This window comes from Pseudorca crassidens, chromosome 3 (assembly GCF_039906515.1).
Source record: "Pseudorca crassidens isolate mPseCra1 chromosome 3, mPseCra1.hap1, whole genome shotgun sequence".
NCBI classification, from domain to species: Eukaryota; Metazoa; Chordata; class Mammalia; order Artiodactyla; family Delphinidae; genus Pseudorca; species Pseudorca crassidens.
Window position 1 is genome coordinate 146,256,966 of NC_090298.1, and position 14,511 is coordinate 146,271,476.

At 37.2% G+C, this 14,511-nt stretch overlaps 1 protein-coding gene across 6 annotated transcripts in view; it reads right to left on the reverse strand.

Annotated features, from left to right (window-relative positions):
- Window positions 1-14,511, reverse strand: part of RANBP17 (RAN binding protein 17) — a 322,707-nt gene that overhangs the window by 70,101 nt on the left and 238,095 nt on the right. For all 6 annotated transcript variants that reach the window (XM_067732877.1, XM_067732875.1, XM_067732874.1 and 3 more), the window contains 2 exons: window positions 9,694-9,797; window positions 3,881-3,969 (listed from right to left, as the gene is read on the reverse strand). In XM_067732877.1, the coding sequence (XP_067588978.1) occupies window positions 3,881-3,969; window positions 9,694-9,797 (193 nt within the window). The remainder of the gene's footprint in view (window positions 1-3,880; window positions 3,970-9,693; window positions 9,798-14,511) is intronic.

Consider the following 14,511-nt stretch of genomic DNA (forward strand, 5'->3'; position numbering starts at 1 on the left):
CATTCTTATAAAAAGCAATCATTTTATTCATTTCTCATGCCTGGCACAATGCACTCAACATATGCTTGTTGAACAGCAATTTTTCAGGTTTACTTTCTTCCCTATTTCAGTTTGTCTAACATACTGCTGACTATTCTCTTCTTGAAATACAATTCTCGTTCTGTTAGTCAGTCAAAATCATCAATTGCTTTATACCATCTATGGAATAAGGGTCTCAGTTCCTTAGCCTGATATTCAAGGGTCCCAGACAACCTGCATGTCCAACCATAAAATAAGTGTATCTTTAACAAAATATCTTCTCTACTACTCTCCTTCCTAAACCTGTGCTTAGACCAACTGAAAACCTCTTACTTCACAGTTCCAACAGTTCAATCCTACTTATGTGATATGACCCAAAGAAATACCTTCACCTTTACAGAGCCTTTCCTGATGCGCCAGCTAAATGCAATCACTTTATTTCTATCTTTGTTATGGCACTTATCACCTTCTGTATTTTATTACAGTTGTTTAGGTAGATACCTAACTGACTCTATTAAACTGTAACATCATTTTGGGGTGGGATTTGAGGGTAAGAAATCTACATCCCTCATGAATCCTCGGACAGTCCTTAGCCAAATCTGCTGAATAAGTGAGCAAATCGGATTCCTTTGTCTCATTCCATATTAGGGAAAGGAACTAACAACAGTGGAGGGGTATATTTACTTTGTGCCAGACACTGTACTAGGCCCTTTATATATGTCAGTTCACTCACTTCTTACAACATACCTGTGATACAAGTATTATTAGCCCTGTTTCATGGAGGAGAAAACTGTGATTCTGAGACATTAAGTAATTTACCCAAAACCCCACAGGTTGTTAAGTGGTGAACCCAGGACTGGAACCTAAGACTGTCCTATTCCAAAGTTCTTTTTTTTTCCCTACAAATCTCATTGTCTTGCCTTGTCTTTGTAAAATGTGTTTATTCATATTAAACAACAGCACTGACTGCGTGACTGAAAAACAGTGTACTCAAAGATCAGGATTATGACAATTAAAAGAATGAGTGTGAGGAAATAGCATCCTACACATTCTTTTATTTTTTTCAATTTCCCGCTGGGTTTTTGATACTTAAGTTTAAGTATGATCTGGAAAAAGCTTAAACAAGGGGACTAAATACAGTGCAAGGTAAGGTGCTTTTATATTGTTGCATTCTCACTACAGGGGCAAAGAAATAGCAGTGATTCTTCTTCTGTTCTCCAGTAGTGGGACAATTTATCAACATGGTTGCTGTGTAGTTTCAGGCAATTTAGGTTTGGAAGGACAGAGTGATAAGTAATGTAGTCCGTGTACCAGTTAATGCAGTCAGTGTTTATAGAAATGTTTTTAAATTAAATAGCTAACCACTAAAATAGCATTTTATCAAATAATCACGATAAATAAAATGCATTTTGACTTTAAGATGACATGTGCTCTTATAGGATGCTTCTTCTGTATGCTAAGGACTATACAGCAAATTAAAGCACACACATTTATGTGGATAAAAGGCAAATAAACTTTCTCCAGCAGTAATATTAGAATCATCACTGACGGTTTGACATATCAATATTTTAGGAAGAATAAATGACTTTCATATCCATGTTTTTTTTTAAATCATATACTTGCTCATTTTTACATTACTAGAATACTTTGGAAAGAATCTGTACTCTGTCACCTGAAACTGCTTAAAGTATTTCGAAATATTTTAATAAAGCTCTTTGAATTATCAAACAATATAACTTTTAAACAAATTTTACTATTATTATAAATATTTGCTCTTTTATCCCTTGCTCAAAGGAAAACTATAAATCTTGCCTCAACTGAATGAACACCATTTATCATATTCATTTTGTTGTCAATACAATTATGAAAAGCCTTTGGCCTTTTCCCAAGGAAGCTGATTTGCTACTAAAACTCAATTATTATAAGCAAGGCCGGTACCAAGCCATCCCGTTTGGCAATCTAACATAACTTCCTGCATAACTGACACTTGGCCCTCCGTCCCTGACCCTAATAACATCAACGTCTACAGTCAGATGGAGGAGACAGCGGTTTCTAGTCCAAAACAAAAGTTAAGTCCCAAGGTTTTCCGTTTGCTATTTTCTGCCATCTGCTGGACAAAAGTTTCATTTCAGATAGGTGCCCAAAAGAAGGAGCAAAGTGAGGAAATGGAAAACAGACTTAATTAAAAACTTAAATTACAATATGTTCTATAAATTTTAGGCAGTATCAATTACGACAGATATTTCTATTCTTTGATGCTAAGGGGAAAGTTCTTATCTGAACTCTTAGTTAAGATTGTTGCTGAGGAAAACGTGAAGCATTAATTGCTGGACCTCCTAGAGTTGTAGGTTGGCTTCAAGATCACCATCAATTTTAAAGCGCTAAAATTAGGTTTTTACAATATTTCAAATAAATGAAAGTTTTTGCTTTGCGAGCTTATATTTATGTTTAGAGAAATGAAAGGGTCATATGTAATTCCAGTTTATTCTGCACAGTTAAAAGAGTTGTATGACTTTGCAGGTTAAAATCTACAATCTCTGTACATGTACTTTGTATGCTGATATAGACATACATGATTTCTAAACGGCATGGAAAATTCTTATCTCTAACCCTTCTATGGGCACATAAATCTGATGAGGTAGGTTTTAATAGTAAGTAAAAATGTAAGTAAGTATTCAAAATTAATGCTAAACGATTTCTTTAATGTGTAGCGTTCTCCCTGAAACATGCCCAGATCCTGTTCGTTATGTTTTCGGCCATAACTGTGTCATCAGTACTTGAAGACTGCCTTTAAGAAGTTTCTTTTGTAATTTAATTTATGAGGGAAGTTTCTTTTGTAATTCAATTCATGAGGGAAGTTCTTATTTATGATAAAAAGGGTCTGAAAAGAGCAACTGACAAATAATGTAACTTAAAAAATAACTTTAAGGTTACAGAATTTTCTTACATGCTCTGATGGTTTCATGTATAAAGGCATGAAAACATATGTTACACTTACATGACTTGCATAAACTATCACTTTCTGTTAGGATCAAAGAGGATTCGTACAATATTGCTAAAACAATATGAATAGTAACCATTTACGACTACCTATTATGTTCTAGACATTATACAAAGTGCGTTACCTATTTCAGTGGTTACAATAGGCCATGACACTGGATGTCTCCTTTTATAGATGAGGAAACTCAGAGAGGTGAAAAGACTTGCCAAAGTTTACACAGCAAATGGAGAGTTAGGAATTCAAGCTAGGTCTGCCTAACACCAAATCTTTTTACTATTAATGATGAGGCATTTCTGTGGGGGGATGTTTGTTTCCTTGCTTATTTATTTTGCTGTCTGTACTAAGCCTTGGCAAAGGTAAGTTCAAATTTTATATCAAATGAAAATCCTAACGATTTATTTCCCCCTTTTCATGTCCATTAATATTTTCATGATGATGAAAAACTACAGCATGATAAACTGAGCCTCAAAGAGATAAAGTGACCTCAGCTCTGCTGTTTGAGATGGAGTGGGAATCCAAATCTCCTCGAAAATGACAAATGGTAGGATCCATTGATCTGGAGTTAGAGACGTCAGCCCAATTACCCCTGCAACCCCAACATAAACAATCATTTGGGGATGTGATTTTTTAAGGTGTCGATATTTAATGGCACCAAAAAAGTGACCTCTCTGAGCTGGGTCTCCAAATGCTGTGCTCAGTTATCTGTACTGCTGCCACTGTGCTGTAATTTTTAGCTGATTACACATTAGTTCATTTAGCTTTGTTTCCTCTTCCCTACTGTGCCATACTATTAAACGAAAGCCAGGGGCCTGGCATCCCTCTGTGCACAGAGCTGGTATTGTCACAGTGTAATAAGGATACATCCAGTCAAACAGCATGGTGTAGCTGGTCTTTGTGTTCAGTGCAAAGGCAATCCCTCGAAGATCTCTTGCCAGCCCGATCAACAGACGCTGTCAGTGGGAAAGAGACACAGTAATTGATTTTCACGTTAGCACAGAGCAGATGGAGTAATAATCAGGCAATAATGACCACATATCTGATTTTGATTCATTAGCTAAAATGTCTCGCTCAGATCTCTTTCTATAGAAAGTCATAGACTTTTTAAACAAACAGACCATCAAATCTGCTGACCAACTCTGCTTCTTATAAATTGAGCTGAGTCATAATTCCAGTAGCTTAGAAACATTTAGATTCCTAACATACTTTGTTTCTGAATAACGCCAAATTAGAAAAAAAGAAGAGTATTGATAATTCCACGAAACAGAAATGTACAGGGTATAGACATTATTTAATAACAACAAATCTTAACCACATTGGCTTGCAAGAGATCAGTCCTACTATACAATTTGGAGTCTAACCTGAAAGCACACTGGCATTTAAAGATCCCTAAGGAATATCTTTAGTAACTTAGGACAAAATGAAACTGGCCAGATGACCTATTGGTACTGTGGCATACCCAGAATGGCATTCACATTCCCCAAGCAAGGAAAAGATATAAGGAAAAGAGTTCTTCTACACTCAGTATCAGAAGACTTGAATTTAAACCCAGCTTTACTTCTTAACTGTAAGACTTAAGGCAAGGCAAATTATCAGTCTCAGTTTTCTCATCTCTGAAAGGGGCTAATGATGCCTCTCTCACAGAGGCACTGTCAGGAATAAATTTAATAAATTTATATAAAAGTGCCTAACAAGAGCCTGATACATACATAAGTGTTCCATAAATACTTAGTTTTAGAGAAAACAAAACAAAACAAAATGAAAACTTGACTCTTAAATAGAAGAGATCTGACTCGTACTCTGGACCCTTAATTAAGCTGTCCTTAGGAAGATGCTTGGGAAGTGAAAAAGAAAACCCGTGAACAGATGCTAGAATGTCAGAACAAAGAGTACAAATAAACATAATTGCAGAACAAGGGGGTGGGATAATTGAGATATGCAACTGTGATTTCTGAAGATACTGTTTTCAGTGGAAATATTCTGCCAGAAAATGGTCTCTGAACTATTTCATCAGATTTTCTTTTCCGCACACTTTGGTAATAAATGAAAGTCTCTTTAGGAAGGCGTTTAAATTATCATTAAGGACTTGGAAGTGAATGCTGACCCTCATCTTAATGACTACAAAAATTTCAAAGTAGGAAACAGTTTATGTCACAAGTATCTGTAATTTTTGATCCCCCTTCCCCAATGCCCCATACCTAAAAGGTGACTCAATATAACTGGAAGCTGTTTATAAGAATATTCAGTTTCTATACTGTGTAACAGCTTATAGAATGATGGTAATCTGAATTTCTGAATCTGTGAACCCTGAACTTTTGTTTCTGCTTCTTTAAATAACTTATTCTTTTTCCTTTCATAATCTCACCAGTCCTTGTTTTTCTATAATCGGCCAGTCTCTCTGTGTAGTTCTCTTCTGTGACTGCTATTTTTCTTTAAACCATTTTGCCTTTTATGTAACCTGTTTTCATCACCTGGAACCTATTCTCCTCTTTCTCAGCTTTCCACGTTTCTTGCAGCTTCCAGGACAGAATATGTCTTCTAAGAAGTCTTTGAACAATTCTATTCTGACTAATTCTCTTTGTAGTCTTTCTATTAAAGTGGCCTTTTTTGATGCTATTTTTGTTATGTACACTTACAAATTACAGGCTACTCTTCAAATAATCTTCAGTTTTCACATATACATAAGGTACTCATCACCATTCAACTCTAAATCGGTCAACAGGAGCAATAAGTTTTACTTTGTGTCTAGTGCAAAAGGCTCTTAAAATATTTTAGACTATCCTTATTACGCAAAAAGGTTAATATTTATTTCATCACAAATTTTTTTCTTAAGAGACACCAAGTTAACAGAAGGGCTCTAACTGACTCAAATCTATGAAATTATATCCATTTTAGAAAATGTTACTCCAAAGCAGAGGAAGCATATGACAATATAATAACTAAATATGTTTTCAAAAGATTCGACTGAACAGGAAAATGCAGTGTTAATGTGAGAAACAGATCTCTCATGCTCAAACAATCTTTTATCTCAAAGCAGCAAGAGTACTGTAATAATCTATACAGACACTCAAACAACACTAAGGAAGTACTTTCTTGACAGTCAAAAGATACCCAGTTCTGGAACGAGACCAGGAAAACTGTTAACAAGGAGCTCAACCAGGCTATCAAACAATCTCAGAGATCAAGGGATGATCTGAAATTTAGGAGAGGAAGAGCCACAATTTACCGTCTCACTTAAAACAGTACAAAGAGGTTTATTTAAAAAGTTGCCTTTCTCCTACAGTTAGTCAACACTTGACTGACCTGACAAATGAGAGGTCCTTATAAAGTGAGGCTGTCTGGGGGAGTGTGCAGGTCTGGCGTATCTAATCCTAAGGATTCCTTTTTTGGATAGTTCAAGGAGAAACTGCTCGGTGCTGCAGTCTCCTGCATGGTGAACGGCCGTCTGTGTGCCAAGTGTGAGACGGATGGGCTGGGAAACAGTTGAAATGCGGCTCCTTCCACCCTGACCTCCAAAACAGGGTTTCTAATGGAAAGTCTGACAGACCCTTTACTGTAGTGGCACTACTGGGGGCAGCTATAATATTATCCTCATAATTCTACTATATAATAACAACAAAGAAAAAGAAGGTGAAGGGTCATTGTGCTTTGTCTTTAGAATTAAGATGGCTGTCTTCATCCTTACAGCATACTCTTAATTCTGAAGACACATCTTAATAACCTCTAAATAGTTCCAACAAAAGAGCCGTGTCAGAGGAATGAGCAGGCCCCAAGGTGTTTCAACTGGAGTGTTTTCATCTGCCTTTATTGCTCTATCCCTCTCCAGAATTAAGGCAATAACCTGTGATAAATTATTCAGGAACTGCTACAGGGATCAAAGCAAAATCATTCTGTTAAAGTGCTGTTTGCAACATTTGGCACTTAGTGCGAAAACTTTTAATGTGCGCATGCTGAAAATCTAGGATTTTAAATAATTTAACATTGTGGAGTTTTTACGAAGGGACTAAAGATAGCAGGTTCCTATTTAACTGCTCCTCTTCCTCCTAGAAATTTTCATTCATTTCCCTTAAAACTGATGACGTCATGGCCAAAGCAAAAATGATGCATGGGGAGTCAGAGTACTGGACTATATTTTACTATGGGTACAATCACAGGGGGGAAACACGTACTGTGAACTAACGCTTTAGAGCCAGCGTTTGTCAGAGCAATTTCTTTCCTTTTCCCTTTCCTTTGAAAAGAGAAACCCAAGACAAAAATTCAATGTTCTCTTCAATTTTATTAGGACTAAGTAAGAAAACAAAGCTATAAATTTAAGAGTTTTACAGCATTTCCTTCTCTCACAACCGTATTTCAATTTGGCAGTGTAGGTCCTTAATGCTTATGTTTATCCTGAAATCCGCATTTGAAAAATATCTATCAATAAATAGGCAGTTAGAAAATCCTGGTAAGGGTTGCAAATTAAATGAATTTGGCAGTCCTGCAGCATTTTCATAGAGATCTTTTAACGGCATCACCTCCTGTGGATTGGAATACTGAATACTTTATTGAAGAACAAAACAGAACTGTTTTTATCTCTAGTATTTGCAAAATGAAGTACCTGAAAGCACTTCTGCATGTATTATTTATTCATCATGATAGAAAAATAGGCTTAACCTAATAAATTACATTTAAAAGCATTTACTGCAAAAGTTTTGTTTATGATAAAGCAACAGATTTAGTTCTTTATCGGTAGCTTAAAGCACCAAGTTTTCTTTATACAAATTAGACAGATGGTGCTTACAGTAGAATTTACTAAAGGTCTGTCACAACAAATGCAGCCAAGCTGCATATTTAATCACTGCAGAATCTTGTCTACCTGCAGCTGCCAACTGCTAATCCAATTTCCCTGATAAATGTGGCAAGAGACACGATCAGCAATAAAGAGCATCTAACTCCATTTTCCTGCAGGGCGTCTTTTGATGAACATTTAGGACGGAAGCACGGAGTGCACTGTGTGGCCTTGGTTCGTGGCAGCTGCATGCATTCTGAGGCACAGTTCTCAGGTTACTCACTTAATTCTGCCACTATCATTACGTTGCTATTGATCTCAGTAGCTGTTGCCTACACAGCATTACTCTAGATGAAGCTGAATCAGGCAGTTATCATGCATCAAACTTGCTCAAAAGCCTGGAGATTTCCCCTTAATTACTTGTGATTTTATTTGCAAATACCGTTAAAGTGTAATCAAGCAGTCACTTTCCAGGGTCGTTAAGAACTTGCTGGTTTAGGGATATATCACAGGAACTCCATTAAAAATGACTCTAGGAAGATGGTTTCTATCAAACTAGACGGGATTACATCAAAACGGGTTTGGAGTATAATGAAATCTTCAAATGAGACAAATGTAATTTTTATAAAGATAGTGTTTTTCAACCTCATGGCTTCTTTCTGATATAAAGGGCAGCAATAACCACCTTAAAGTTGCAAAGATTTTTCTGGTCATTAAAAATATTTGGGAGACATCTAAAAAATATAGCTAACCTGAGTAGAAACTCTGGTGAAGAATTTCAGCAACACTATAAACACAAAGAAAATCTCTAAGATCCTTTTTTGGTTTTAAAAATTCTATGACTATTGCATGTTGATAAACATGCATTTCAAAAACTCTATGTCAAAATAGAAGGTACAGTATTTGGTTAATTATTTTTTAGTACAAGAATTACACTGAATAATCACCAAAGGCCATCATTCTTCTATTTGGCTTCTTACTGCTAATTTTTTTTTTTTTTTTTTGGTAGAGAGAAGAGGAGCCATGCAAAATGACTGTCAATATTTTCAACACATTTCAAATAACAATAAAACATGACTCAAGTATCACCAACAAAGGTGCCTACATTTTCGGTATATATTTATTAGTCTTTTAAGAATAATAACCAGTGTCAATCTATTTAACACAGCCCTGATACATCAGAATTTCAGAAGATGTTATTCCTATTTAGCAGATCTTGTGCTCCCCATCCCCCATATTAAAATATGGGGCTGTTTTGTCACAAACAGCTTGCTACACTTAAGAATTTTACTAATAAAACATAATGTTGTCTTAGATATTATGACTGTTGCCACAGCTGAACTGACTTGTCAAATCAATCCTAATATGGCTCCCACAGGCACATAAAAACCTTATTTAGCTATCAGTTACCCTAATCACTTTGTTCAGTTTAAGAATGCAATACTTCAAGACCAGCTCCTATTTATACATATATGCCTAGCCATTTAATAAAGTCTTGATTTATACAAATTCTTGTTTAAAAATATTTAGAGATGTAGTATTTTAGCATGTGTACATTTGTGCATTCCTCCATATAAATATGTTGAAACATAGAGTGTGGGGTAGATGAGGGAATAGGGACGTTTAAAGTGGTGTACCCACGAGAAATGTTCTTTTAAAAGATATTGCCACGAGAGACAAATGCATCATCTAATCATAAGCTCTCTGAAATCATTCGATAACCTCAAAGTCCATTTGTATAAGGAACTAGAAAAGTACTTGTATGAAAAGTACAACTCAAAGACACATGCAATTGGGAAATTAAGATTGATGAAGCACAAAGCACACACAAATATGCAGACCTTTTTCTGAATCTATACATCCTAGAATGAACAAAATCATCTTTCCTCATGTTCGGAAACAAACCCACCTTTACATCTTCTTGTTTAAAGTTGTTACTGAATATCTGTAACACTGTTTCAAAAGAGACTGTAAGAGGCAGCATGAAATTCTCAAATTCGTCCTCATCTTCGCCTATCAGAAAAACAAAAGGGTCATTGCGCTTTAAGATGCATGCTATTGTCCATTAGCCTCCACAGTGAGTGCTTCATTCAGGCTTAGAAATGTTCTTGAGAAGGGGTCAGCCTGCATTCACCTCCGTACCACATTTTGTGCTTTGGCTCATTGAATATTCTGGTGTTTTGCCTTCTCTTTTGCACCAAATGAAATAGCAAAATTACTTACCAGCCATTTTTTTTCCTGGCTCTTTATTGGATCAAATAGACTCATGCCCCAGGCTTCTCAGCCCTTCAGCTCTTAGGGCCCCCAGAGCTTCCCTAATGCCTCAAGGAAAGGCACTTTCAAAGCCTCAGAGAACTGGATCTTTTTTCCCTTTCTCTTTAGGTGCCAAGGCCCTAAAGGGCTCACAGACTCAGGTGCCCAGATAGCCCTAAGTTATTATTCTCTTTTATTTATGTTCTTTTTTATTAATTTGTTAAATGGATGTCAGGGAAACTTTTATCTCCAAACGGGATGGGGTCCCTCATGGGTCATTTGGATTTTAAGTACATTCTCCATTGAGTACACTTCCTTTTGCAATAAGCTTCTTTTTCTTTATATAAAAAAGGGAAAAGAGACATTTTCTATTGTTTTTTCACTTTGAAGGTAGAATCTTCATTTAACAAATGGATATGTTACACAATTGGTAATTTATCCTTTTCAAAAGGGGTTTCCTTCAAATGAGAAAGTTTTCTCATTCATCCTATGCCACAGGGAATTGTGAGTCCCACTTTACTGATGAAGAAACAGGCAGAGAAACGTTAAGCGACTGCTCAAGGTAGCATACTTAGTTGGAGGTGTAACTATACTGTCCAGACCTCCTGATTTCTATGCTAGCAGTTTTTAAGTAGAGAATTAGAGAGGAAATAAGATCTCAGAGCAGAGATCAGTGGTTCTCAAAGTTTGGTCCTTGACCTAGCGGCATCAGCATTACCTGGGAACATGTTAGATATAAAAACCCAGGTTTCATCCCAGATCCAGCAATTTTTGTTTTAAGAAGTCTTCCAGGTAACTCAGATGCATGCAAATGTTTGAGAAACACTGGCCTATATATTATTCTACAGATAAGGAGAGCGAGGTCCAAGGCCACATACACAGAAAATCAATGGCAGATTCAGGATCTTTTGACTCTTAAGGAGTGGCTGATCTGGCTGACCCTGATCTTTTGTGACTTCTCTTTTCCCTTTAACCTTACATACTTTGTTTCTGGAGTCCAACAGATTCAGGGACTCAGCTTTCTTCAGAAAGAGATGTCAAAAGGCCAATGAGTCTTTCCTAGTATGCTGTTCGACACAAGGATCAGGGTGCTAGGTGAAGGGGAAGGTAAACCAAATTATAGTGACCTCGTGGTGCAATGGTAGTACGTCTGACTCCAAGTTATAAGCCCTGCCCTGTCAACTAGCTATGCGACCAAGTTACTCCTCTTAGATACACCCTCTGTCAACTGGGGATAACATGAGACCTTTATAGGAGCCAGTTTTATTTTTCAAAGCCCAGGTCAAATGATAGCTTTCTTAATGTCTGAGCTAAGCTCCCCTTCAAGTACTAAGATCCTACTGCAAGTATTCCCCTTCCCCCTTTGGGTTCTCACAGCATTTTGTCTGATTCTTCCCCTTTGTCTGATCCTTTAGACAGCATGTATCAGTCTGCTGTGAATGGCAGATATTTTAGCAGATAGCTAATACTAACACTTAATAATACCACCTATATCATTCTACTACTACCACCATTTGATGAAGGTTACTGTGGAGATTAAATGAGATAAAATTTGTAACAGGTATATGTAAATTATTAGATTTATCAGCCTACACTGATAGTATCTTTGGCTTTGCTTCTGGAGAACCAAGACTGCATCTTTTCATTTCTCTGTGAAGGAGAATGATGTAGGTTAAGCCCCTGCAATAAACAGACCCAGTGTCTGGCTCCATCATGTACTGTTTAACTTTGGATACTCAGCTGATCACTTTGTGTCTCAGTTTTCTCATCTATAAAATAAGGATAAATACTTATCTTTTGAGGATTATTGTGTATATTAAATGTACATACAGGAAAAATAGATGATGCACCTAGAACAGTGCCTGGTACATATTAGGGAAATACTGTATTTGAATGAAAAGTAGGTGTTCAATTAAAGGTAAATTTTAAAATTACCTTATTTTCTTAATACCTAATATAGAAAAATTACTAACTGAAGCAAACATCAAATCCTCAAATATATAATACATTATATTTTAAACCATGTAATCTTACTCTTCTAGTATGGAATTAATGAGAACAGTGATAATGATCACTGCAGGCAGGTAAGGGTGCTAGAGAGAGTGGATGCTTTGAAAGTTCTATGCTTGAATCCTGGTTCTGCTACTATTAGCTGTCTGCTTTTGGATAAAGTCTCTTCACTCATCTGTAATTAAGAGACATAATATTTACTTCATAAAGTCAGCTGTGAGGATTAAATGACAAAACACTTGTAAGTCCCCTTGCTCAGTGTCTGGCACTTAATAAATGATAGCCAGGAGCATTTTTGTTGTTTTGAGTTTAACATGAACTTAACAGAGGTGATTATGGTGGTCAAATAAAATGTGACCACGAGGTTGCCAGCCCAATACCCTTCCTCTGGGAGCAAGGTAAGGATATTTACTCAGAACAAAGACAAACTCAGAACCTGAACATTTAAACCCTTCCTTAGTATACTGAGCTACAGATCAAAAAAACTTCCTGATTCCATCTCTTTCCTCAATCAAATTTTGAGGCAAATAGGGACATCAGGAGCACAAGAGAAAGCCACCAAAATGTGAAATGTGAAGGGAGAAGTCAAGGAGCAAATACTAAAGAAAGCAAGGTGAGCGGCAATGCTACTTAAATGTCACTTCCTCAGAAAGGACTTCACTGACCACTCTAAAACAGTACCACAGTGTGTGCCCTCCCCCCTCACCTACTTTCCCACCCCATAAACACTTCACTGTTCTTATGGGACTTACTATGACTGGATATTAATTTACATATTTATGCATTGTCTTTCCTACTAGAATGTAAGCTCCTTGGAGAAGGAACTTCGTCTGTCTTGATCATGACTGTATCCCCAGTGCCTAGAGGAGGGTCTGGTGGTCAAGTAATATTTGTGTAGTGACTGAATAACAGTAGTTATTTCTTGAGTACTTGTTATGTGCGGTCTATGAATGTGGTACTTAATTTACTTAACAAACACCTATGTAGCTCTTACTACCTTCAAAGCACTGTTGTAAGTCATTACCAGTCACAACAATCCTGTAAACTAGTATGATGATTTCCTTCATTTTACATGTGAACTGAGAGGTTGAAGGAGTTAAGTAGTTTGTCCAACATCCTCTGCCTGGTAAATGTCAGTGAACCAGGGTCTCCAATTAGTTCTGCTTTACCCCCCAACTTCATGTTCCTCCCCCCATGTCTCTGATGAGGTGGAAGGTGTCAGAGGTAGGGACGGAAGTCAGGGTCACAAAATCTCGACTTTGCAGTTGCATGAAGTCAGAAGAGGGTGAAGAACAATTAGCTTGGTTCTGGTGAGGAGAAAGGAATTCCTCAGCAATCACTTGAGTTTAAGGTAGGCAAACGAAGAGACACTGGTGCATTATTCCTATAGAAACGTTTATGTTTCAGTTAGCACTGTTCCTATTATTGCAATGTGATATGTTGTATCATCTAGGCTAGAAAACTGGTCATTTTCTTTTACCTCATGCAACTTTATACAACATCTATTAAGGATTTTTTCCTCATTTGTATTACCCATGGAGGTATCACTTACTGTTTCTGATACGAAAAGAGAAAACATGTGCTCTTACGACTTTACATTCAAGTATGCAGTCATATATTATGTTTAGTATGCCAAATCTACATGTGATCTTTTTATGAATAATAATGGACGCTGCCAGTTTTTTTTTCTAACAAGACAAGGGCCCAGACACCAGTATAATTTGAGGGTGAAGTGCCAATTTATAGGCTACTATTTTCATTGGCATCAGAAAGTAAATACTAACGTAACATCCTAAGTTCTCAGTCATGCATAGATAAAAATAATATTCCTCAGTGTCGACTTAAAAAAATGCACAACATGAGAATTGCGAGTTATGTTTTATTTGGGGCAAAATGAGGCCTACAGTCTGGGAGACAGCATTTCAGATAGCTCTGAGAAACTGCCCTGAAGAGGTGGGGGAGAAGGTCAGTATACATGTGATTTGGGTGAAGGGGGAGTACATCCAATCAAGCGCATTTTTTTAAATGTTTGTTTATTTGGCTGCACCGAGTCTCCGTTGCGGCACGCGGGGTCTTTAGTTGGGCCATGCAGGCTCTTAGTTGCGGCATGTGGGATCTAGTTTCCTGACCAGGGATCAAACCCGGGCCCCCTGCATTGGGAACAGAGTCTTAACCGCTGGACCACCAGGGAAGTCCCAAGTGCATATTTTTTGCAGAAGGTTTCTGCTAGTCTTGTGAAGGTTACTGCTAGTCACAAGGAGCAGACGTCACCACGAAGGATCTTAGTGCTTTTCTAGATATGAGGAGATACAAGAATTGGGCTCATAAAGTCAGCTCCTGAAAATATCTAACTATCTGAAGACCTGTTCTGCCAGTTTTTCCCAGAGCGCCTCATCTCTGCTCTCCACCCTGAACTCCTTTCAGGGACTGCTGAAAGTCAGCAGCTGCAGCAGCTCATGATTTG